This window comes from Calypte anna, chromosome 2 (genome assembly GCF_003957555.1).
Source record: "Calypte anna isolate BGI_N300 chromosome 2, bCalAnn1_v1.p, whole genome shotgun sequence".
Taxonomy (NCBI): Eukaryota; Metazoa; Chordata; class Aves; order Apodiformes; family Trochilidae; genus Calypte; species Calypte anna.
Window position 1 is genome coordinate 67,090,573 of NC_044245.1, and position 24,608 is coordinate 67,115,180.

The 24,608-nt window shown below is 41.2% G+C and overlaps 1 protein-coding gene across 2 annotated transcripts; it reads left to right on the forward strand.

The window, feature by feature from the left end:
• The first annotated feature begins 8,301 nt into the window (after positions 1–8,301).
• RPP40 (ribonuclease P/MRP subunit p40) lies at positions 8,302–24,226 on the forward strand. 2 transcript variants are annotated; one of them, XM_030446302.1, is made up of 9 exons: positions 8,681–8,763; positions 10,452–10,556; positions 11,745–11,813; positions 12,256–12,340; positions 13,870–13,965; positions 15,098–15,223; positions 20,979–21,177; positions 22,018–22,152; positions 23,455–24,226. In XM_030446302.1, exons 2-9 carry the CDS (start codon positions 10,512–10,514, stop codon positions 23,651–23,653), a joined length of 954 nt encoding a protein of 317 aa, XP_030302162.1. In that variant the 5' UTR covers positions 8,681–8,763; positions 10,452–10,511; the 3' UTR covers positions 23,654–24,226. The 2 variants fall into 2 exon arrangements, with proteins under 2 accessions (XP_030302161.1, XP_030302162.1); XM_030446301.1 differs by lacking the exon at positions 12,256–12,340 and having other exon boundaries at positions 8,302–8,763; positions 10,412–10,556.
• The last annotated feature ends 382 nt before the right edge of the window (positions 24,227–24,608 follow it).

Below are 24,608 nucleotides of genomic sequence, written 5' to 3' on the forward strand. Positions count from 1 at the left end.
CCTTTCCACTTTTCCTGTTTTACCACTTGTCTGAAAATTATATTTAATTTCACTTAATTTTATATGCTGTTTTCTACTTGTCCTCCAAGTGACAAAATAGTTATTTCTTACTCAGCCCACAAAAAAGGATGCATCCATTCCCCAGCAGACATTGTTTCCCCCTCACTCCAAGAACAAAAGGTTTATCTTAGCCAAATGCAGAGTACTTTAATTTAATTGTGAAGCCTGTCTTACTTTCAAATTTGCAGGTAAATGACTGGGTAAAATTTTGTGTCTCTTTCCTCCCATTTGTTTAAGACATGTCTTATCATTATGGTTGAGTCCCAAATCTCCATGTAGTCATAATTTCTTTTAACAGTAAGATCTGTAAGTATTGGCACTGAACTTCAGCAAGATGCAAGTCACTTTATTTTTTCCATTTCCGTGCAGTGGATAAAAGCAGTGAAGTGGTGATCTATCAGTGTGTTTTGCAGAGAGTTCTAATCTTCCAGGAAACCAGTGAAGTCTAAAAGCTTATTTGAGATGATTTTCTTTGCCATCATGGCAGTCAGGAATTGGTTTGCTGTTAATTCATTGTGTATCAAATGATGCAGAAGCTCCTTGGACCTCAGATAAAGAGCTGACCTGTAGCAGCAGAGCTTTTATTCATTTTTTTTCCCTAATACTTCATGCACAACAAATAATAGAGGACATTTCATTCCAGTTGTTTGGAAAAAAATTGTGCTTATAGGAAACACAATTGTAATAAATACACAGAATAATTTAAATTTAATCTAAAGTTCATGGATTGCTTGTCTTTCAAAGTGGCATTTTTAATATTTCCTTAAAAATTTGGACTTATAACAAGAAACAGAAAGACCAAGTAATTTTGCAAAACAGTAGAAGGGAAAAAATCAAAACCATACAGGAGACTATATGTATGAACATGAAGGAAGGGAGGAAGGGAGGAAGGGAGGAAGGGAGGAAGGGAGGAAGGGAGGCAGGAAGGCAGGCAGGAAGGGAGGGAGGGAGGGAGGGAGGGAGGAAGGGAGGAAGGGAGGGAGGGAGGAAGGGAGGGAGGAAGGAAGGCAGGCAGGAAGGGAGGGAGGGAGGGAGGAAGGGAGGAAGGGAGGGAGGGAGGAAGGGAGGGAGGAAGGAAGGAAGGAAGGAAGGAAGGAAGGAAGGAAGGAAGGAAGGAAGGAAGGAAGGAAGGGAAGGAAGGAAGGAAGGAAGGAAGGAAGGAAGGAAGGAAGGAAGGAAGGAAGGAAGGAAGGAAGGAAGGAAGGAAGGAAGGAAGGAAGGAAGGAAGGAAGGAAGGAAGGAAGGAGGAAGGAAGGGAAAGAGTAGTCTGATCATGTTACATTTTACTAAGCACCTATGGACTCCTTGGAAAGATGTTTGGGAAACTTCCAGTCTTAAAGTCGTATCTTTGAAAGTGATTGGAGGTGACAGTATGGCAGGCAATAAAGTCCATGTCCATAATTGCAAATATAATAAAATACACATTTCAGAACAGCTTGGTATACAAACATCCTAATCTTAACAATACGAATAAAGGGAAATGAGAAAATGAGGATTTACTCCAAAATAAGTGTATTGAAACATGGTCTTATGTGTGAAAATCATTCTTAACTATTTTTTCCTGAATAACTGGTTTAGTGCATTTATAGATTTTTAACCATTAATCTTGCTCAGATGAATGAAATATAAAATTCTACATTTAAACTTGTATCCTTCACTTCTGATAAGGCTGCTTTGCTCCTTAAATCCTTAGATTCTCCTGAAAATACTATCCTTACATAGGAACATGTAACTTTTTGAAAATCTTCAGTTATTTTAAATTACTCCACTGTATCCACTGCTTGATTTCATAGCTAATATTAAAGACAGAAATCAGGCCCACTCCCACTTTCTGACTGCCTGTTCACAGTGGCTGAAGCCAGCTCACCATCCAGCCATAGAGAAAAAGATTTCCAGTAAGTTGAAAGGACTGTCTCATCTCTCTGTAGCTTTCTTCCTCTGCTTCTTCAGCTTCTCTTTGCTTGAAATAGGCAACCACATCTGTGATGCTGCATTGCAAAAGGAGGATCAAAATTACTGTGCTGAAGTTGCAAGGCCAAACCTTGCTGCCCCTCCTCAGTCAGAAGACTTACACCCAGCCCTACACAAGTTTGTAGAAATGTGGGATGGAACCTTTTATGGTTTGGGGGTGTAAGAGAAGGAGCTTAGTAGGGGGAAATGCCATAGTCTTGCAATCCAAACACTTACTAACATCATGCATTCACATACGAAGGGCTTCACAATAATAGCTACAGGCCAATGGCATCCTGGCCTGTATCAGGAACAGCGTCACCAGCAGGTCCAAGGAAGTGATTCTGCCCCTGTACTCAGCCCTGGTGAGGCCACACCTCAAGTACTGTGTCCAGTTCTGGGCCCCTCAGTTCAGGAAGGATATCGAGGTCCTGGAGCAGGTCCAAAGGAGGGCAACCAGGCTGGTGAAGGGACTCGAGCACAGACCCTATGAGGAGAGGCTGAGGGAGCTGGGGGTGTTCAGCCTAAAGAAGAGGAGGCTCAGAGGAGACCTCATCGCTCTCTACAACTCCCTGAAAGGAGGGTGTAGCCAGGGGGGGGTTGGTCTCTTTTCCCAGGTGACTTTCAACAAGACAAGAGGGCACGGTCTTAAGTTGTGCCAGGGGAAGTTTAGGTTAGATATTAGAAAGAATTTCTTTATGGAGAGGGTGATCAGGCATTGGAATGGGCTGCCCAGGGACATAGTGGATTCTCCATCCCTGGAGATATTTAAAAAGAGACTGATGTGGCACTCAGTGCCATGGTCTGGTAACCACAGCGGTAGTGGATCAAGAGTTGGACTTGATGATCTCAGAGGTCCCTTCCAACCCAGCCAATTCTATGATTCTATGATTTATTGGTTGGGATGGCATATCCTCTCCTGGAAGCAAGCTGGAAGCTTGAAGCTGTGACAGGAAGGAATTACTCTGCAGTGATAGTAAGAAAAAATGGACCTACTCTAAGCATTAAATTTATATGTCACTTGTTTGTTAGTTTGTTTGTTTTAAAAAAAATGTGTCTACAGGAGGGAACACTAAGTTTTATTTTCTCTTTGGTTTGTACTCTGTATCTTCATGACAGTGCACTAAAGTAACTAAAGTGTGATCTGCCACAATCCCAGAAGCAGCACTAATGCTACCAGAAATACCACACTCTAAATATATTAACAAGGCAATTTTTGCAGGGACAGCTGATATTCTTTAAAAGACCAGTTGATCTCACTGCAAAAAATAAGAATGGGTTGAGAACATGACTGCTCTGGGTTTAAGGTTCTCATGTTAGTTAATCGAAGTGATCAGTCAGTATGAGGAATAGTGGTGCCTGGTGTCTATAGTACTGAGAGAGGGGAACTTTGCAATGAGGAAGGCAGCAGTGTTTCCCTCTCTTGTTATGGGACAAGGGACACATTTATTTCCTGTCAAGGTTGAGGTGGGTGCTGAAGCACTTCCTAAGACATTCCCTAGAAGATGAAGGAGCAATCAGGAAACCACGGCCACAAGTTTGTTACCTATTGCAAGGAAGTGAGAATACAGGGACAGACGCCTGACTGACTTTTAACACTGTGGGGCAGCTTGCCCTGAAGGATATCTTGTAAGAGGGCATGTGTCTCATATTAGCCATGATGTGCATAACGATTGATCTGTTTAGAGGGAGAGAGAAGTTGAATGGAAATTCCCCATCACCACCCAGGGCCAAGGCAAAATGCTAGGAGGCAAGCGGAGGTGAAGGCTCTGCTTTAATATATACAAAGTACAATCCCAATCCCCAGAATCTTGGAATTATTCTTCTCATTTCTTCTTCCACTGCAGTATCACAACAGTGAGTGAATGTGAGTTTTCCCATATTACAGTTTGGGTTTTTTTTTTTAAACTCTAAAACAAACAGATTAGGGTTTTTTAATTGCATTTAAACCAAACCCAGCAGCTCAGTCCATCGTTAGCACTCACTCTTCTTCCTTGAACAGCTTCTTTGGGGAGCAGCTTGGCAGAAGCTTTGTTTGCCATTTTCTAGAAAACCAAGTCTGATCATTTTTATAAACCATCACTGCTCTGAACATTTGGGCTGAAGTGTGTAAAAACGGAATATGAAGTTAATTATCCACATCTTCACTGTCTCTCCACTTTCCTCAATGAAAAAAAGCAGTTGACACTTATCGAGAGAAACACTGGCTTTCAGTCTTGCACACCTTAGGGATTTCAGATGAACAAGACACCAGAGATATGTTTGTTTCTGTTTTGCAAAGAACTAATTATAGTAGCCAAGGTTACAACATTTAGAGAACTTGCTTCTCTTCTGCAGTCAGCAATATTTAAGAAAGAAACAGTGTCTGAAAAGAAAAATACTTTGATTCATCTTAAAGACACAAATCAAATTCATAATACATGTGACGAATACTTGTTTAGATTTGATCTCTTGAAACTCTAGGTATTATAATAATGTTATTTTTTAAAAAACAGAAAATCTACCAGAAAGAATGAGTTAAGATTGCTTTTCAATAGTGAAAAAATTACATAAAATAAGCAGCTGGGCTTCACAACTAGACATTGCACATAATGTGAACATCAGGCTTTTCTTTCTAAAGCAGGTAATCTTACACAAAAACAGAATAAATTTTTCACCAGTCCTATAAAATATTTTAGAGATCCTTCCCTGCTCCAGGCTAGTATCACAGGCAGCCTCAAGGCATTGCCTTCCTCTTGACTACAGCCTGGAACTCTCTTCAAGAGAGCAATTCAGAAACTGAATTGCTTTAAAACAGCAGTACCCTGTCAGTGGCTTGAAATCCCTGGGAAACTTGCAGGGGCTGTGTCACTTAAATTACTTAAATTTGTTTATTTTTTTTAACAATATACAGAAACCCTGTACCTATTTACTCACAAAACTGTAACAACCATTATAAAACTGTCAGCATTTACCAACAACCAGCATACATATATAGAGCCCATCTAAAGGTAGAGAAATTCTGTATATTACAGCACGGACTAAATGTGGTTTTTTTTAACATAGTTCAGTATCTCCAGGGAGTTCTCTAAAACACACATTACCTCTAACAGGACAGACAGTGTAAGGGTAAGTTAATATTAACTGCCTGACATACAAATGAAAGTACTGAACAGTGATGTGAATTTTTCAATGCTCCACTGAGTGAAGTACGCTCCTCCCCAAGTCCCTAAAATACTGAATTAATTTTGAATATGCAACCATGAATCTTAAGTTTCTTGACCCTTGCACAACATATTTTCCCCTCATTTCTTGTCCCACCTAATTGTATCCCTAGCAGGAAGTATAAATTTTATTAGCATAGAGAAGCTAACAAAAAACCCCAAATCACTAAAAAACTCAGCTTCACAGGCTGCTTTCCTCTCTGGATCTCTGGGCTTATTGATCAGAAGCTTGAACTTTTCACCCCTTCAGTAGAACAAGCTTTCTGATCATCTCAGTGTGATGCTCGGCTGCACACAAAGGCTTCTGCTTGCGGGTATGATAATAACTGACATTAATCACATAGTGCTTTGCCCATTAATGTTTGTATACTTTAAATTAGAAAGCTACTCTGATTACACAGCCTTTTTTTTTTTTTTTGATTCATAATAATCCAATTAATGCAATTTATACAGGCAATATAAGTGCGGAATCCAGCCCTCCTCCACAAACATTAATGAGGCAGTGACCTTGTGATGTGTAGCTTCATCTCAGCCCCTGTGTTCAGAGCAGCAGTGTCTTGATGTCACTTCAGTAAACAAGCCCTGGGGAAGCAGGAACCCCAAACAAATGGGTGTGAATCAGCCTAGCAAGGCAGAACTCGTAACTCTTCAGTAGCGTCCCTCATTCCATAGGGATTCCATAGGGGTTCTGCAACACAAACCTTGGAAGGAGCAGCCTTTTCACACTGCTGGCTACTATATAGCTGTGAAGTCAGCAGCATCAGGCAGACCCAAACACAGACAGAGCAGCAGAAAAGTGCAGTCTGTGCTAGAAGCAGAGCCTGGGCATGTCAACTGCCGAAGCTGAAGCCATAACATAAATTCACCAGACTGGAAATACAGATCTAGAAAACCTAAGTGCTCCCTGTTTACCACAGCCAAGCATCCAGTAACTAACAAGGCTGTGAATAAGAGGGCCTGAGTTATACTATCAAAGCAGAATGTCATGCAGCTGGTGAACAGGGAAAATCACAGGAGTTTTATGGTACATATCTGTGTAAGATTGCACCTGTTGAACAAATGACCTATAACCTATACCATTCTGTACTAAAAAAACTTCCCATACAAACTAACTTTGCTTCTTGGTATCTGAACACCTATGGGAGACGAATAACCAGGCTATTTACGCCTGAGTGTTAACACTGAACATCACATCTACAAACAGCAGGCCAAGATCTCCCTAGGGCAAGTTCAAGATCTCTGGAACTACTCTTGTCAAACCAGCATCAAAAAACCCCACCAGCTTGATAGATGTCTAGTAAACAGACCTAAGTGGTCTTTTTTAAATAAGGTTGCATACAGCCTTGTACAGTGTACAAAGCCAACAAGTACCAAGAAAGCTTCTCAGTAACATTTTAAGCTAAATCAGAAGCCATGAAGCTAGGGGACCAGGAAAAGAAAAACTGCAGGAAGGCTGAAAGAGGACATTTTTGCACATGCTTTACATAAAATATATAATGTATGGAAAAAGGAGTGGGAGCACACATCAGAGATAGGGCCTCTTGTGCTGTGCTTTCTAATTGGATCAGTCTTCCTATGACTGAGCAGATCAACACTCCCACCCAGCTTGGAATCTTCTGCAAACCTGTTGAGGAAGCACTCAGTCCCCTCATCTAGGTTGTTGATAGATACTGAAAAAGACTGGCCCCGAAATTGAGCCCTAGGGGACACCACTGGTGACTGGCCACCAACTAGACTTAACTTCATTCACCTCAACTCTTTGGGTCTGGCCATCCAACCAGTTTTTAACACAGTGAAGAGCACACCTGTCTATGCCATGAGCCCCCAGCTTCTCTGGGAGAATGACGCAGGAGACGATGTCAAAGGCTTTACTATAGCCCAGATAGACAATATCCACTGCCTTTCCCCTCATCCATGAGGCAGGTCACCTGGTCATAGAAGATGAAGTTGGTCAAGCAGGACCTGCCTTTCCAGAACCCATGCTGATCCCCTGCATATCCCGCACTTGCCATATGACTGCACTTGAGATGAACCCCTCTGTAATTTTTCCCTGTACTGAGGTCAGGCTGACAGGCCTGTAGCTCGCCTTCTGGGCTTTAAGCTTCTTCCTAGTATCTCATCTGAATCTACCCTCTTCCAGTTGAAAATTGTACCTCTTGTCCTATCACTCACTACATTCCCTTGTGAAAAGTCCCTCCCCAGCTTTCCTCCCCTCTTCAGATACTGTAAGGTCTCCCTGGAGCCTTCTCTTCTCCAGGCTGAACAACCATGATGCCCTCAGCCTGTCTTCACAGCAGACCTTCTCCAGCCCTCTGATCACCTTCATGGCCCTCCTCTGGACTTTCTCAAACATATCCATGTCCTCCCTACACAGGGGGCTCCAGAACTGGGCACAATAACCCAGATGGGGGTCTGATGGCAGTGGAAGGGAAGAATCACCTCCCTTGACCTGCTGGCCATGTTTCTTTTGATGCAGCCCAGCACTGAAACAAAGAAAATCACCTCAACAGCACTTTCGTCACTGTTAAATCATTATTCTTTATTATGGCACCAGATCCACAGGGAAGCATCCCAACCTAACATCCATGTCTAGCTGTCCAAACACAGAGAGTATATACAGGTTAGATACGTGTATTTGTTTTCTTAAATCTTCATTCGTGAAGCCAAGCCAGGAATGAAGTAGCATTTGCAAATGTCCTTAGCACATGAGTACTTGTGCCCCTCGGTGGTCACTGGGGGGAGGGGGGTGTCTTCTGGTGGTCTTCGTCAGTCATCATCACTGTGTCTGCAGGTTGAACTCAGTCTCCATGCATGCTCAGTCCATCCTTTCTCTTAGCTTTACCATCCTCATCTCCAGCTGGTCCTGGTGTAGCTTCCCCTACCAGTCTCACTCCAAGGGACAATACCCCAAGCCTTCCTCCTTATCTACCCACTCCACACCTTTACCCACTACAAAAGGATTTCAGAAGTACATCTCACTCTCCCACCCTATGCCCTACCAAGGGAAGAATCCCAAGTCCCGGGTATCAGGATACATTTGGCTCCCCGGAGTATCCTCACCTCCTCCGGGACGAACAAACAACCCTCAACCTCTCAGCCCTTTCACCAGCGACGGATAGCGCGAGTCACTATTACCCCCCGAGTCACAGCTTCACCCCGAACCGGGTCGGAACCGCGACTCCCCCTCCCGAACCTCCTCCCGCGCACGCGCACGACACCAGCCCGACGGCGGACGCCAGCCCGGCGGAAGTGACCTCATCGCACAGCTTCTTCCCCCACCCCCCTTCCATCTCTCTCTGGGTCTCTCGCCGGGCCGTGTAGCCTCTCCCGGGGGTGTGGCGGGTGACGTGACGCCCGGGGGTGAACTCTAACTCTAACCCTAACCCCACCCGCGTTGGCGGCGCGGCCGGTGCGGGAGATGTCGGTGCCGGTGCTGCTGCGCCGCCTCTGCCAGGCCCCGCGGCACCTGCTGGTCAGCGAGAAGGGACACGCGCGGCACCCGCGCTCCCGGCACGCGGCCCACGTGCGGGACCACGCCTACAACTGCCGCGTGAGTGCGGGGCGGGAGGAGGAGGCGGTGGGGGGGGAGGGTGCGGTTACCGGTGCGTTGCGAGGGAGAGGGCTCCGCGGTGAAGGGAGGGAGGGGGTTGTTGTGGGGGTAGGCCCGGCCCTCACGCAGTGCCGGGGTTGGGGAGAACGATCAGGGGCTTCCGCCCCCTCCCCGGTGAAGCTGGAGGGTGTATCCCCGCCCCCCACGCCTCGCCACGGGCGGCAGGAAGGGTCCCCCCGAGGGTTCGGTGGGCGGTGCCAGGGGTGGCCCTGCCCGCCCCTCTGGGGGAGGCATGGGGGAGGGTTTGGAAAGCTGGGAACCAAACGTTGGCTTCCCGTTGGCTTTGGGGGTGTTCGGGGGCGCAGCACCTCAGGGAGGGAGAGGCGGTGCGGGCGCGAAGAGGAAGAGGGGTGAGCTCAGGGGGGAGGGGCGGTTCTGTCAGCGGCATCTGCAAAATCCAGGTCTGAATGGTGAGGGAGTCCCTCTGCAGTCCAGGGGGGTTGTCAGCTGAAAGACCCTCTGTCTGCCGGAGCATCATGTTGTGCTGTCGCCTACAGGCTTCATGATTTTAGAGAAATGCTTGAGGGACAGTTTTTGCCAGCTTTCTTTCCTTCCTTTGCCTGTTGCTACCGTCAGTCAGAGCTCTTGCTGTTTCTTTAGTAATTTTTTTAGCAGTGAACTAGGAAGCTTTCTACTTGGGTGGCAGACAGCCCACCTGTCATTTGTTACTTTTTACGTGTGCAAAGGGAGATCATACGTACCCATGCTCCCTGAACCCCTTTGTTTCAGAAAAAAGTTTTTTTTTTGAGAAGTGGAGTAGTAAGGAGCAGGGGATTGAACCTTTATGCTGCTTAAGCATGGTTTCATTAAAATGGCTACTTCATTCATGGTTATTGAGAAGCTTGGTGCTTGCCCAAGTAATGTCCTCATTTGCCCTGGTCTCCTAGACTTAAGAATACTCTTGATCTGTGCAAGACACAGAGGAAAGGTTTTACACGAGAGAGAAATTCAAGGTAGGTGATTAGACCAGAAGACTGGATGCTGAGCTCAGTACAAAAAAACCCCAAAACAACACCCCCCCCTAAAGACCCCGTAGATGCTCATTCCTTCTGAAAAATCAGTTTCCTGCCTTAAATGAGAAACCCGCTACAGAACTTGTAGCCTTGTTCGTACACCTTATGACTTTTACCACCTTCTTGACCCCTACAGTATTCTCAAGAAGATGATGTCTTGATTCAAAAACTAGTTTGAAATCTACTTTGGTCTTTCCATTTCCATGCATGCTGAGCCTACACTTTTAGTTACAACTGCTTCCTGCTGAAGGAGACCTAGTGTGAATTCATGCTAAATTCATAATGACATGCAACGAGATCATTAGTTAAGTCATGCTACATAAAATCGTGCCTTCATTAAACACCTCAAATGCAATTGTAGAGCATGCAAAATGCAAAAAATAATGTCTTTGTTGTACTTGGAGATGTTCTGCAAATTGATACATTTTAAAGACAGTAGAATGAAATTACTGTTTTCTTTGTCTTGTTTTGGCATAACATGCCATTTTCTCTGAAAGGAAGAATTTTTTACATCTTGTTTTTCTTCCAGAACAGATTTTAGGATATAATTTACATTACAAATATGTTCCTAATAGGTGTCTTTTTTGATCCCTGAATGTGGCATCCTACCTGAAGTGCTGAAGAGTACAATTGCAGATGTTGGAGAGTACTACCTGGTGAGGAATTTATCGATCCATGAATTGGTCTCGCACGAATTCATTGATGCATTTGTCAAGAAAGGTAAGGAGCTAATCAGAACATGATAGGTGCATTAATCTTGTATGTTTTTTGTAACACAGTAAAATCCATTTTTATATATTTGCTCTGGAGGGTATTATAAAGGGAAGGAAAAATACTAAGAAAATTCTGTATTAATTTATTTGTCTTCCTCTTTCTGCTTTGTAGTGTGTCAACATTAGTTTACACCCAGTGGGTCCAAAACTTCTATGACTTCTCATTTCTCCCCGTTCCCTCTTAATTCTGCAAGCCCAATGTCAAGAGGGCTTCCACTTATAGCCATTCTCATTTATCTTCTACATCTCATCTTTATGCAGACTCCTGCAGAAACTGGCTTCCTTCTCCCTTTTTGATTCCTTCATATTTCAACACAGAGCTGTTAGCTGTGTTTTGCAGCAGACAGGACAAAAAGAGGCAAAAATGTTTTTTTGGAGTGGGAGTTGGTTGTGTTTGCCAGTGGAGCTTGTCCTTACACAGTAAGAACAAAGAGGATGTGAAGAAAGGTGCAGCCTCTGCCCAGCAACTTGCTATTGCATATCTAGAGCATGCTGTTCTCATTGAGCAGACCCTGCTCACGTGGCTCATGACAAAAGCTGTGCCTTTCAGGTAATTTTCAGGGGGAAAAAGCTTTAAAGGATAAAGAGGAAAAAGATGAAGCAGGAGAATGAGATCCATTACTTTCTAAATGTGGGACTCTTGTATTGCCTTTAGTCTCAGTAATGGCTTTCATGCCAGTAATTTTATGGAAGCAGTACAACACTAGCACGCCAAGTTTACAGGCTTTGAGTTGTATTTTTAAGATGAAAATTGTAGTAGAGAATGCTACAAAAGATACATAGTAGTATGAACATCTTTCACCTTGTTCTCATGTGAACTAACGCTAGAAATAAAATGGGGTTTTCTGTTTGCTTAATTGGGAAGCTCACAGCTGTCAAGAAAAAGTTTTCATATTGGGGCATATTGTTAATGTTATATGTGTTACATGTCATTTAAAACAGTGCAAATCCAGGGTTTCTGAAAAGAATAGCAAATTGCTGTTTTGCTGGAAAAAGGGCAAGAAAATTAATGACAACTGGAGTGTATAGAGTGATTCAGATGGTATTTGGCATGTTTGGTTATCTTGAGAAGACTCATTCATATTGTCATGGCTGTCTTTAGGGGCTAATTTGGTTTTCTATTTTACTATTACAGGATCATGCTATGCACTTACCTATAACACAAAAATTGATCAAGATAATACTGCAGCTCTGCTACCAAATGGTATGTTTTGTTTTGTTAATACATATTATTTGTGGTCTTGAGTTTGTGGCTGGGCTGTTTGTTTTTTTTTTCATTTGGAATAATGTAAACTGGAAAATATAATGCATATTGTACTTGCCAACTTTACCAGAAATATGGTTGAATCAGAAAAACATTTATCTTAACTTTTAAAATTCATGCTGCTAGGTTATTTCATCAAAAGGAAATCAGGAAAAAAATATCATTTATGTGTGGTATCACCATGGCAATGTGTCACCTATAATTTACAATTGCTACAGAGGATTATTTTTTTCTGAAAAAAATGCATTTCAACTTCATGTTTCTTACTGGTCTTTAAGACAGAATTTACAAAAAAATAAATAGTAGTGTTTAGTAACAGTTCTTAAAATATTTGTGTTTATTTTTTGAGAATTATCTCTCATGTAAAAATACTCCTTTGCAGTTCCATCACAATTTTATGGCAAAATGGTCCATCCTGGGTGGGATTTTACATGCAGAGAAAATTATGAAGCTATTTTTTGCTTCAAGTGAGTTTTCTCATTTCTGTTTAACTATACCAGGTGTAATAGGAACTCAAATTGGTCCCTCTAGCCTGCGATGCGGAAATATGGTGGATGCCTATCAGGGCATAAATAAATTCAGATTTCTTGAGAGGAGGAATTCTTTTCTGTGTTCCTTTAGCATAGTCCTGAACAGATAGTTGATAGTGATTGACTTTCTGTGGCCAAAAGCTATGCAAAGTTAATAAGATACAGTCTTACAGTTCCCTGTGACTACACTGTGAAATCTTCAGCAGCAGCTTTGTTTGTATCATAGAATCATAGGATTGGCTGGGTTGGAAGGGACCTCTGAGATCATCAAGTCCAACCCTTGATCCACTACCACTGCAGTTACTAGACCATGGCACTGAGTGCCACATCCAGTCTCTTTTTAAATATCTCCAGGGATGGAGAATCCACTACTTCCCTGGGCAGCCCATTCCAATGTCTGATCACTCTCTCCGTAAAGAAATTCTTTCTAATATCCAACCTAAACCTCCCCTGGCACAACTTGAGACCGTGCCCTCTTGTCTTGCTGAGAGTTGCCTGGGAAAAGAGACCAACCCCCCCCTGGCTACACCCTCCTTTTAGGGAGTTGTAGAGAGTCATGAGTTCTCCCCTGAGCCTCCTCTTCTCCAGGCTGAACAGCCCCAGCTCCCTCAGCCTCTCCTCATAGGATCTGTGCTGGAGTCCCTTCACCAGCCTGGTTGCCCTCCTTTGGACCTGCTCCAGGACCTCGATATCCTTCCTGAACTGAGGGGCCCAGAACTGGACACAGTACTCAAGGTGTGGCCTCACCAGGGCTGAGTACAGGAGCAGAATCACTTCCTTTGACCAAAAGCTATGCACAGTTAATAAGATACAGTCTTACTGTTCCATGTGACTTCACTGTGAAATCTTCAGCAGCAGCTTTGATTGTATCCTCTATTACACTGTTACTTCTACAGTAGAATCAAAAGCCTGTACTAGAGGTTTTTTGTGTGAAATGCAGTCTCAAGTGGCAGCTGCTAGATTTGGATCATGGACATGGAAGTGGAGTTGTTCCAGTGCACGTCTGCTCATTACTAATAAGCATAGTTTACTCAACATGAGTAGTCCCACTGGAGCTGGAGGAACTGCTTTTGTGTGTTTAGCTGAGCAGTGCCTGCGTGACTGTTTAAGTCAGGCCCTAATGTGATGTAGTGTTTAAACAACAACATGGCAAATGCCAGGGGACAAGTGGAGGGAAAACTGAGGCAATGAAGTGAGGTGGTACAGTAAAAAAAGATGCCTATCTTAGGGATAATATTACACTGTTCTCATTCTAGTTCATAAAGCCTTTTTAATGAAAGAGTAATTATGTTCTACATATCTTTTTTAAAGGGTTTATCTGGCAATGCATTTAGCTGCGACTAAGGAGTCTGGATTTCATTAGTAATACCACTGATCCAAAGCTAATGTTGATGAGATATGTGGTTCTCAGAAGACTTAAACTAAGTAAAAGATTATTTATGTTAAAAGGTTTGTTTTCTTTATAGGAAAACTTATTCTATCAGTGGACAAGGATACTTATGAAGAACTTGGACTGCAGGGTCGCCCTTCTCAGTATTCTGGCAAAAAAGTTATGAGATATAGTAAGTATTATTTATGTTAACAGTACTTCTTTCACATCTATCTGTGAAGCACTTGTTAGGTTGCAAAGTCAGCAATGCTGAAACTTCCCTGTCTGTAAAGCTGGTTATTGTCTAGGTCGTGTTCTTCCAGGTGCAGACAAAAGGACTGCAGGAAGAGAACTTTTTTCTTCAAATAATAAAGCAGTTACAAGGAAAGAAAGATGTGGTCTTTTGGGTATTGCATAAAATTCTTAATTTCCTAGTTTTTCATTTTGTTTATACAGCATGATGTAAGACTCAAGAATTTTATGCCTTTTGATTTAAATTGGAAAATACTAAACTAAGGTAGAGCATAAAATTTGCAGATTAAAAAAAAAAACGGTCAAGAGCCTTACCTAAGATTGCCTGAAAGTGAGGATTATATTACATTTGACACATTTAAAGTAGTAGTCTCCATTTACCAAGTACTTGAAATTGATGCAATTTTTAAAGAGCTGAGTACAGTGAGTATGGTTGTTGTAAAATTTTTTTTTTTTTTTTGGTAAGTAGTGAAACCATGAACACGATACCATCACAAATTAATTGGCAACAGCAGTTGCTGATAGAGAGTTATGCAACATTAGAAGGGGAGATTTGTTATCTGCAGCAATATTTTCAAAATGGGACAATTGTCAAGTAAAATGTATAATGAAATTTCCACTGGAAAATTAAGTATAACTTCTCACTTGGGACAAAAAAAGAAAAAAAATGAAAAAATACCAGCTAAAAAAGTCTAATTGCCATATATGTGGCTTTTTATGTTAGAAACTTGAGCTTTTTTGGTGCTAATAGCTTGCCTAATTACCAAGTTATTTTTTAAGGCACTGTTTTGGGACTTCTGTCACTGCCATTACAAAAGGAACCTATCCCTCCAATCACTAGAAAACAGTCCCAGCTTATATCAAAATAAGGGCAGCAGGAGGTGATATTTAATTAGACAACAGAGAATCATATTTGCATAATCAAATACTTGATAAAGATGCTGTGTGTGTGAAAAGACAGTACAATGTTCTATGGTTTCTTTGTTTTCTTTAGTTCTTAATTAATTTTCTATAGTTCGTAATATTAAAATTTATTTCAATTGAGTAATTTCTGCTTTTGTACATTTTTGCAGTTATAACTATTGACTTGACTGATTCTGGCTTTCACCCTGATAGCAAGAAACACAACAGAGTGCTTTGGGCCTTGAAAGAGAAGAAACCTTTAGAATTTGACTTCCTACTGGCGTGGTATAATACAGGTAATGAGAACTAAATGTAAAACCAAAATGTAATTGGCATGAAGTCCAAATATTTTTAGTTTATTATTCTTTTCCAGTAATTGTCTAAATGTATTTTTAGCAGAGAGAAAAGTTGGATTAAAGAATGTTTGGGTGGGATTTTTGTTTGTATTGTTTATTTGTTTGAGGGGGGTGTGTTACTGCCTACATAGCAGAATGTTTCAGTGCAGGAACACAACAGTGATTCATAGGAGATGTATCAGTTGCTTCATTGCCTTGTCTCTATGTTGCCCAGAGTTTCTGGTGTAACTTCACCTATTTGGTAGTGCTGCCTCTTCTTTACAGATCTGTGACATACACAACCATTATTAATAGGATGATTTAAGGTGGGTTTTTATTTATTAATACATATGAGTTACATATTTGGTATAGTACTTAGGATGGGGAATTTCTTGTTTCAGCAGTAGTTACAGTAGCACAGAGTCCCTGTTTGTCATGTACTATGTACACCGATACATACAGTCTGCTATTTTATCATATTTTTTTCAAGCACTTGTTTCAGATTGGAGCAGAGAAAGATGTTGTTATCCTAAGAAATTGTGTTGTCTCAAAATTACCTTTCTTCTAGAATTTGTTTATCTGCTGTTTTCTGGTTACATTAAATTTTTTTTTTAGAATTTAAGTATTCTTCCTTGGAAGCTCATTTTCTGGAATGGGTTCTATCTAGGGATATGCAGCATTTGCATGGAATTGGCAAAAGGTGCAGGAGTCTGTACTGCAAAAAAATGTTTTTCTTCATCATAGCTGTGTAGCTTTTAGTGTATTTTTGCTTTCTGTCATGAAGAAGCCTCCGCACTAGTGGGGAGGGATGTCCCTGACACATGAGGGTGGTCCCTGGGAATTCTTTCCCATCTGCACTCTTCGTTGTTACTCCTTTGGCAGCGTCCCATGTTCACTTCATTCCTTCATCTCCTCACCCTTTTTAAGTACTAATCATGTGCCGAGGATCCTTCCTTCTTTGTCATACAGAAATTGTTTAAAGGCTTGCAATTCCCATCCTTGTAGTCTTCAGGGAAGAGTCACAGTGAAGGCTGTTGCTACCATAAATGGTGACATAAATCCAGCTAAGGATCTTTTAAGGATCTTCAGGCTCAGCTTGCTTGGATTTATTGACCGTGAAGAGAGAGAAAAATGCCTCTAAAGCCAGAATGTTTCTTATGTTTGTTGCTGTCAGTGTAGCAGCATTCGGGAAGAGCAGCATTCCTTTTCCTCACATTCTTACTTCCAGAAACTGGATCAGTTCAATCTTTTCCTGAATATGGAGTTAAATCTGAATGCCTTTCTGTTCAGGAATCTTGTGCTTATAACACATGAAAGAGCTTGAGTTCCCTAGTACTGCCAAGCATAAAACTTTTATAGATTTTTATTAATAGACATGAGGCATCATGTAGATTCTGCTGGAAGGGGAAAAGAGGGGTGTATTTTGTGGAGAGAATCAGTGTCCTCTGTGAACATTCTGCTTTCAGCGTTCCTGCTGATAACTGGTGTTTCTTGCTGTGGCCAGCACTGCTGCGAACCTATAAACATTCATGTCACTTTCCAAAAGCAGGACTTTTTGTTTTCATACCCGTTTTTCCCACTTAATGGTTCTGGCACCAGGAGGAACAGAAAAAGGGAATATGTCAAATGACAGAGGCAAAAGAAGTGTTTTGTTCTCTTTTTGATTGCTTTAATTTCTGTGACAGTCTCAGATATTTACTAGCTGAAATTCAGTGGCTTCCAAAATACTTTGACAATGTGCCTAGTTGTTTTTGACATGGAAGGCTATGCTTTGGCTAGAGGAATTTTACTGTTGGAGTCTTTATTCTAGTCCTTGAGCATTCTTAAAGTTAAGACTGTAGCTGAGTCTCCCATATGGAGTGGACATCTAAAATGTAGAATATTTTTATTTCACTAGGAATTCTAGGGCAATACTGTACATTTTTTTAGCCTGTTAATCTAACAAATGCCAATAGGAAGTACTGACTGAAGGAAGATCATCTGTTCTAGCACACTTCAGACTTAAATGTACTTATATGAAATACTAAAAAATACTAAAGAATTCAGTGTCTGACTGTCTTTATCACTGTGCCCTTCAGTACTTGGACAGCCTTTTTTGAAGGATGACTAAAAAGGATTGGATTAGCCCTCATTTTTCTACTTCCCCATGTGATTGTCCTTGAAGAGATAAATAGGACTGATGAAATTTAGACAGTCCATAATTTTTGATAGCAAGTGTTGGATATTGTAATCTGCAGTGAACTCTGTCCTATTCTTGAATTTCTTCTGGTCATACGTGCCTTCCCTGCAGTATTTAAATGATATGCTGGACTTCAGACTTATCACAAATCAGGTATTTTTTCTTGGCTGCCATTGTTACCCTATGGAAATAGAATACACTATCTGGAATTACAAATCAAGGAGAATTGATTTCACATTATCTTACTGCTTCAAAAAGGAAGCTCTTTAATATCTCTTAATTTTCAATATGCTTGCTTAGGTTAACTAAGGTTTTAGTCTAAGTTGGATGTCAGAATTTTACATACTGTTTTGGATCACTTACTATGAAGAAACATGACCTTTCCCAGGAGTCCATGAAGATACATCTGGCTGTTACAGCTGTGCTGCATTTGAAGCAGCACGGAAGGCCGTGCTGCCATTCAGAGAGACTTAGACAGGCTGGAGAGTTGGGCAGAGAGAAACATGATGAAGTTCAACAAGGGGAAGTGTAGAGTTTTGCATTTGGGGAAGAACAACACAATGTCCCAGTATAGGTTGGGGGCTGACCTGCTGGAGAGCAGTGTAGGTGAAAGAGACCTGGGGGTCCTGGTAGACAAGAGGATGACCATGAGCCAGCAATGTGCCCTTGTGGCCAAGAAGGCCAGTGGCATCCTGGGGTGCATTAGAAAGGGTGTGGTTAGTAGGTCAAGAGAGGTTCTCCTCCCCCTCTATTCTGCATTGGTGAGGCCGCACCTGGAGTATTGTGTCCAGTTCTGGGCCCCTCAGTTCAAGAAGGACAGGGAAGTGCTTGAAAGAGTCCAGCGCAGAGCTACTAAGATGATTAAGGGAGTGGAACATCTCCCTTATGAGGAAAGGCTGAGGGAGCTGGGTCTCTTTAGTTTGGAGAAAAGGAGACTGAGGGGTGACCTCATCAATGTTTTCAAATATGTAAGGAGTGAGTGTCAGGGAGATGGAGTTAGGCTTTTCTCAGTGATGACCAGTGATAGGACAAGGGGTAATGGGTGTAAATTGGAGCACAGGAGGTTCAAGTTGAATATTCGAAAAAATTTGTTTACTGTAAGGGTGACAGAGCCCTGGAACAGGCTGCCCAGGGGGGTCGTGGAGTCTCCTTCACTGGAGACATTCAAAACCCGCCTGGACACGTTCCTATGTGATGTACTCTAGGTGGCCCTGCTCTGGCAGGGGGGGTTGGACTAGATTATCTTTCGAGGTCCCTTCTAACCCCTAGGATTCTATGATTCTATGAAGACTCACCACTGTGACATTTTCTTCTCTGATCCTAGTAAAGTGAGATTTGTGACATAGTTTGATTTTTCTATACTCCCCCCATCTTTCTTCTCTCTCCAATCCTTGTCCCCCAGACTGTCCTAGAATTTCTATTGACAAAGCTGATAAATCTGTTCTCAAACCTGCAGTCACCTACTCACTTTGCCACTATTCAGAGGAAAGTGGTGTTCTGGCATGACAGACTCCTTAGAGGGTCTTTACTCTTAGTGACTGATTCTGGTATTTTTCTGGGATATCATCACCTTCCAAATATATCTTATTTGAAGACAATTTCTCAGTTTACTGTAGATCAAGAGTGGTTTTATGAATCCTAAATTAGTTTTGCCATCACACCTAGGAAATGAAGCATGTGGTCTTCAGAGATGGGATAAGACCTCTGTCACAGTTTAACACTGGCCCGGCAATTAAACTGAATGACAGCTCTATTAACTCTCCTACCCTCCCTGATAAAGAAAGGAGAGAGAATAAGAGAGAAACTTAGGGGTTGGAAACTAAACTACACAGCTTTAATGAAACAGTAATAATAAATAGGAAAACAATTACTAAATACATAAAAATATACAGGAAAATTGATACCCCGTTCCTACCCCTCTCCCCCAGTAACTCTCACGTCACCACAAAGGCTGCAGGGCAGCCCTGGGAAAGTCCAGGCTGGACTCCTGGAGTCAGCAGCAGTTGGGAGCTGGAGGCAGGAACACACAGATATGGGCTGGCACGGATCAGGACCACAGGCAGAGGAATGGATGGAATCCTCCCAGGATGTCAAAGCAAACAGGGACAGACAAAGAAGGGGAAGAAGGAAGGAAGGGGACTAACCCTTGTGATCCCTCAGATTTATACTGAGTATGTCGTGTATGGGATGGAGTACTCTGGTCAATTTTGGTCATTTATCTTGTCTGTTCCTCCCTAAGAGAGGGATGCAGGTGTGAACTCTTTCCTCCTCTTCTCCTTCCAGAGGGCAGTTCCTCAGAACTGAGCAGTGTCCTTGGCTCTGCACACCAGTCTCTGGCTGTAACTATAAACATTGAGTGTTACTAGTTGTAGAAGCAGACACTTACTGAGAAACTTGCTGTTAATTTCAGCAAGTGCAGCTACTTACAGAAGACTTGGAAGTCTGAAAGCAAAAGTACAAGGCAGAAAATTACCTTTATCCTGGCCCAAACCAGGACAACCTCTCAAAATGATTCTCACAGACTTTTGTCCTCAGCTCAGAGGACTAAGAGATCTGCTAACTTGACATGCTGGATAGAACACTGCATGCCTTTTAGGACAATGGAAAGGGAAACTTTCTGCAGTTGTGAGGGGTTATTCCAGGAGACTTTAAATGGCACTAAAGCTTATTCCAAAGTGTTCCTGACATCTGCAGGAATGTAGGATCTGCAGGAACTCAAATTCCATTTGAGTTCTTTGTGATTCTAAAAGCCATTCTGTCTCTAGGAGGCAGTTCTTAGTGAATTAGCGATGCTAGGATCTCTGTAGGCAGTGGTTTTAGAATACTGCCTCAATTCATTTGAGCTTAGTTCCCTTTAACCTGATCTTAGAGATGTATTATCCTTGTGTATGTCTACCATGTATACTCCCTCTTAAAAATGCAGTGCCTGTGGAATTTGTAGAGATGCTGAACTAGAGGTTCAGCATGGTAGTAGGCACTCATTGCTCTTCTACAATAGGGAGTACCTGTCCATGAGCACAAGGGAAATGTATGTATGGACACTAGCAAGGAAGAATGTTCTCTGGCCTCATGTATTTTTATGGTAATATATTCATGGTATGGGTATTTTATAGTAGCCATGGGTGTTTCTGTGGTACATTTGGAGATGACTTTGGCTTGGGGGATCAGTTAACCCTGCTCTCTTTCATTTGTTCCTTTTTGGGAAGTCTGAATTCCTTTTTCTAATGAGTTCATTTTATTACTTGCCCTGTTAATGCTGCTTGAATACCCTATTGACAGATCTACACTTAGTAGTTAAATTTACTGAGATACACTGAGTTGCTGGATCTTGCATTAATTTTTATTTCCAAGAAGATAAGTAAGCTGAAGATTCTATGGATAACAGCATGTAAGCAGTTTTACATGCTACATTTTCTTGAAAGTGTGTGTGTATATATATGTATATATACACACACGCACACACAAAGGATCCATGTATTCAGTACTGCTTTTGTTTATTGGTTTTGTAACAGCTCTTTGTGGTATTGTGTTGTTAAGGTGCAGAGGGATCAACATTGAAGTCATACTTTTCAAAAAACCAAATACGGGCCCTGAAGCCAAAAATAACATTTAGCACCTTAAGGGACTTGCAGTGTCCAGTGTTACAAAGCAATGAACTACAAGGAAAGCCAGAGGAATCCTGCAGTACAGAGGAGCTGTTTGAATGGCTAGGTGCTGTCTTGAATCAAGTTAGCTTGTAAGTATGTGAATTTGTTTGCTCTTTCAGTACATTTTAACTGAAAAAAACCCCACGATGTATTTTGAGAAATTGTCAAATAAGAATTAGGAAAAACACATTTCTGTGTTTTATAGTAAGTCTTGAATAAGTTATCTGTGTTTTTAGGAGTACCCATGTGTACTGCTTTTGGCTGGGATAGAGTTAATTTTCTGGTGTGGTGCTGTGTTTTGGATTTGTGACCAAAACAGTGTTTCTAACAGCAAGGTGTTTCAGCTCTTGCTCAGCAGTGCTTACACACAAAGCCTTTTTTGTTTCTTTATACAGCTCCCCTAGCAAGTAGATTGGGGGTGGGCAATGGGCTGGGAGGTGGTGTGCTCAGCAGTAAAAGGTGGTGGAAGGAAGGGCAGGAAATGTTTGGAGTTAACAGCATTTATCTTCTCAAGTCATGGTTACATGTGATGGAACCCTGCTTTCCTGGAGATGGCTGAACATCTGCCTGCTGATGGGAAATAGTAAATGAATTCCTTAGTTTGCTTTGCTTTCATGTGCAACTTTTTGCTTTACCTATTAAAATGTATTTAAATTTGCTTTCTCACTTACCCTTCTGATTTTCTCTCCCATCCCACTTAGGAGGAGTGAGTGCCTCTGTGTTTAGGTACTTACCATGGTTAACCCGCAGCACCATTACATCTTGTGTATTAATTGACTGGCCATTAGTAGTTACAGTAGTAAATTAGGTATTAAATTAGGCTATATTCACAGATACTACTTATATGGTACAAGTTTTGATTACTGAGATTTCTTGTAGATGATTTGAAATGCATTTATTTCAGTTTGGGTTTGTTTGTTTTTTTCCAGAGACAACAAATCATCTAGCTTCTTATCAACCTATTGCTGTCCTCAGCCCAGCACAATAGTGGAAAAAGCTTTTTTGTGCACAATCACAGGCTTTATAATTCCTGAGAAGATAATTCAGTTGTTGGAGCAGCTGTGGTAAGGGCTGACAGGAGTACATCACTGAAATGCTTGTACTTGAACACTTCTTAATTTTTGAAATAACTTTTAAATGCTTATTTTCAGTACTGCTATTGGAGGTAAATAGCAAAATATACAAAATGAAAATTTGTCTTTCTTTTTATGAGAAAATGAGATGGTTATTGCTTTTTATACTGATGTTAAATTTCCAAATCTGGGTATCTGAATTCTGAAAATGCCTGCCCCGTATTCCAGCAGTGACTTTGCTTTTTATGTTAATTTCCAGGAAACAGTGGCTCTACTACTGAGCTCCTACATTTTTCAAATTCCCCTGGCTATGAAAAGCAGATGCCCTCAAATATGTTTAAGTGAGCATTTTTAACTACTGATGGAAAATATGACTGAAATTCCTTTATGATGCCAATAAAGAGTATCACAGGCTACTTCAGGTCATTATGGCATTACAATAAACTAGGATATAGTGAGGTTTTTTTTAATCAAGTGTTGTCATATGAACAGGGTAGCTATAGTTCCAATGCAATAGCAAACTATAAGATACAAGTGAATCATTGTGGTATCTGCCTGTATTGTATGTTTTAGTGTTACTGAGAGCAAATTCTGGAAGCTTCTTGCTCCAGACAATTCTTGAAGTGCCTGTTGGCCAATGATTGTAGGACTGACTCACAGCAGTATTGCTGTTGCTTTATCTGGGATATGATCATTACTTTTTTCAGCAGTTTTCAGATCTCATGCAGAAAGCCACCCTAGGCTGGAGCTGGAACAGATATTTCCTTGGCTTTTCTTATGAGCAGTGGATAATGTCTGGCTTTGATTATTTGTAATGTTTCCTTCCTGGTAGTAAAATTATTTGTGTCAAGCATAGCCTGGCCATGTTTCTTCCTCCTATGTCTTGTTTGGCTCTGATAGCAATTCTTCTCAGTAAATGTTCTACTCTCTGACAGACAATGCATGCTCTAGAAAATTCAGAACAACTACTTTACAACTTAGAACTTTTTGAAATTGTTCTAACCTGCAGGTTTCCCATGTCTAGAAGTATGGTCAAAAAGAAATCAAGTATGGTCAATAAAACCAAAATTGAGTCAATTTTATTTCATTTCCTAATGTCATCTGATGGAATACTTTCTTTTGGATTTAATTATTATTTACCAAAGCAGGTTTTTTAAAACTGTTGAATCAATTTTCACTGAAGTGCCTGGGGTTTTTTTGTGTTGTTTTTTTTTTCCCCCACTTTATATTGTGTACTTGAATATGCTGACTATTCTCTTGTAATTACTGATTGCCTTTTCTCCTTCCTTGCAGCTGCTATTTTGGTGACCCAAAACTGGCAAGTTGGCTGACATTAACTGTGCATGGCTTCGCAGACAGTCCTGTTTCCTGGAGGGAAAGTGAACATGGTTTCCACAAGGGAGGAGAGAACTTGTACAACTTTGTAATTTTTAGAAATCTGGACTACTGGCTTCAGATGGCTGTAGGAACTAATGATGATTGTCCTCCATAAAGCTATGTCTACAGAAGAATTTTTTTTCCATTGTTAGGTATGCAAATCTACTAAGATAAAAGTAATTAGGTAACCAGTTAAGTATTAGGAGTCTGTATCTGTTTTTCTAATATTTAAAGCTTTAAGGGGTGACCTACAATGAAAGGAATGGATTTGTGTTTCTTCACTGTTATACAGTGCCTTGTGAAATTCTTCACAGTTCTAGCTTTAGGAAGGATATGTTTTTGAGAGTTTGACTGCTGGTGGTTTCCTTTTATCCAGGGATAATTTTCGAATTTGAAAGTTAGTTCTAGTTTACTAGCTAAAATATTTGGATGGAAAGCTCATCTGGGAATTTGGTGTTTTCTTTCTTTACATTAAAGTTGTGTAAAACCTTTGAATTCATGTTTACGACATTTCGGCCTACATGACTGGAAATAAAAAAAGAGAGATGTGTTCTCTGTAATTTGGCACGGGGGAAGAGACAAAAGGTAAGGAGGAGTGATGGTGAGAGGAATGTCCACTGAACCTGGAAGAAGTAAAGGCTTACTGATGTGCTTTTTGGATTTTGGAGATTAAAGCTGGTTATCAGAGAAGTTGATTTTTAACAGTGATACAAAAGGTTGCAGCTTGCTTTTGTAATGTAACCACACACACACTGACACCCCTGCCAAATACTTTTGAAAGAAGTTTATGGTTTGTGCTTACAAGACAACTTGTGGAGCTAAACTTTTATTGCCAAACAATGCACTGGCAGTGAAACAGGTTTTGTTAAAGTTAAGCAGTAATGCAGAGGTAATAAGCAGCTATAAAGAATCCAGATTAACTCCTGTTGAAATTGGTGAAAGGCTGGATGGTGGTTTGTGGGGGAGGGGAAATATTATTTTGTAATTGTTTCATGGAGTGGGTATGTATCCTTAAAATATCAGTGCAGCACTAAAGTGGAAGTTCACTTGATGGAGTGAGAGGTTGATAG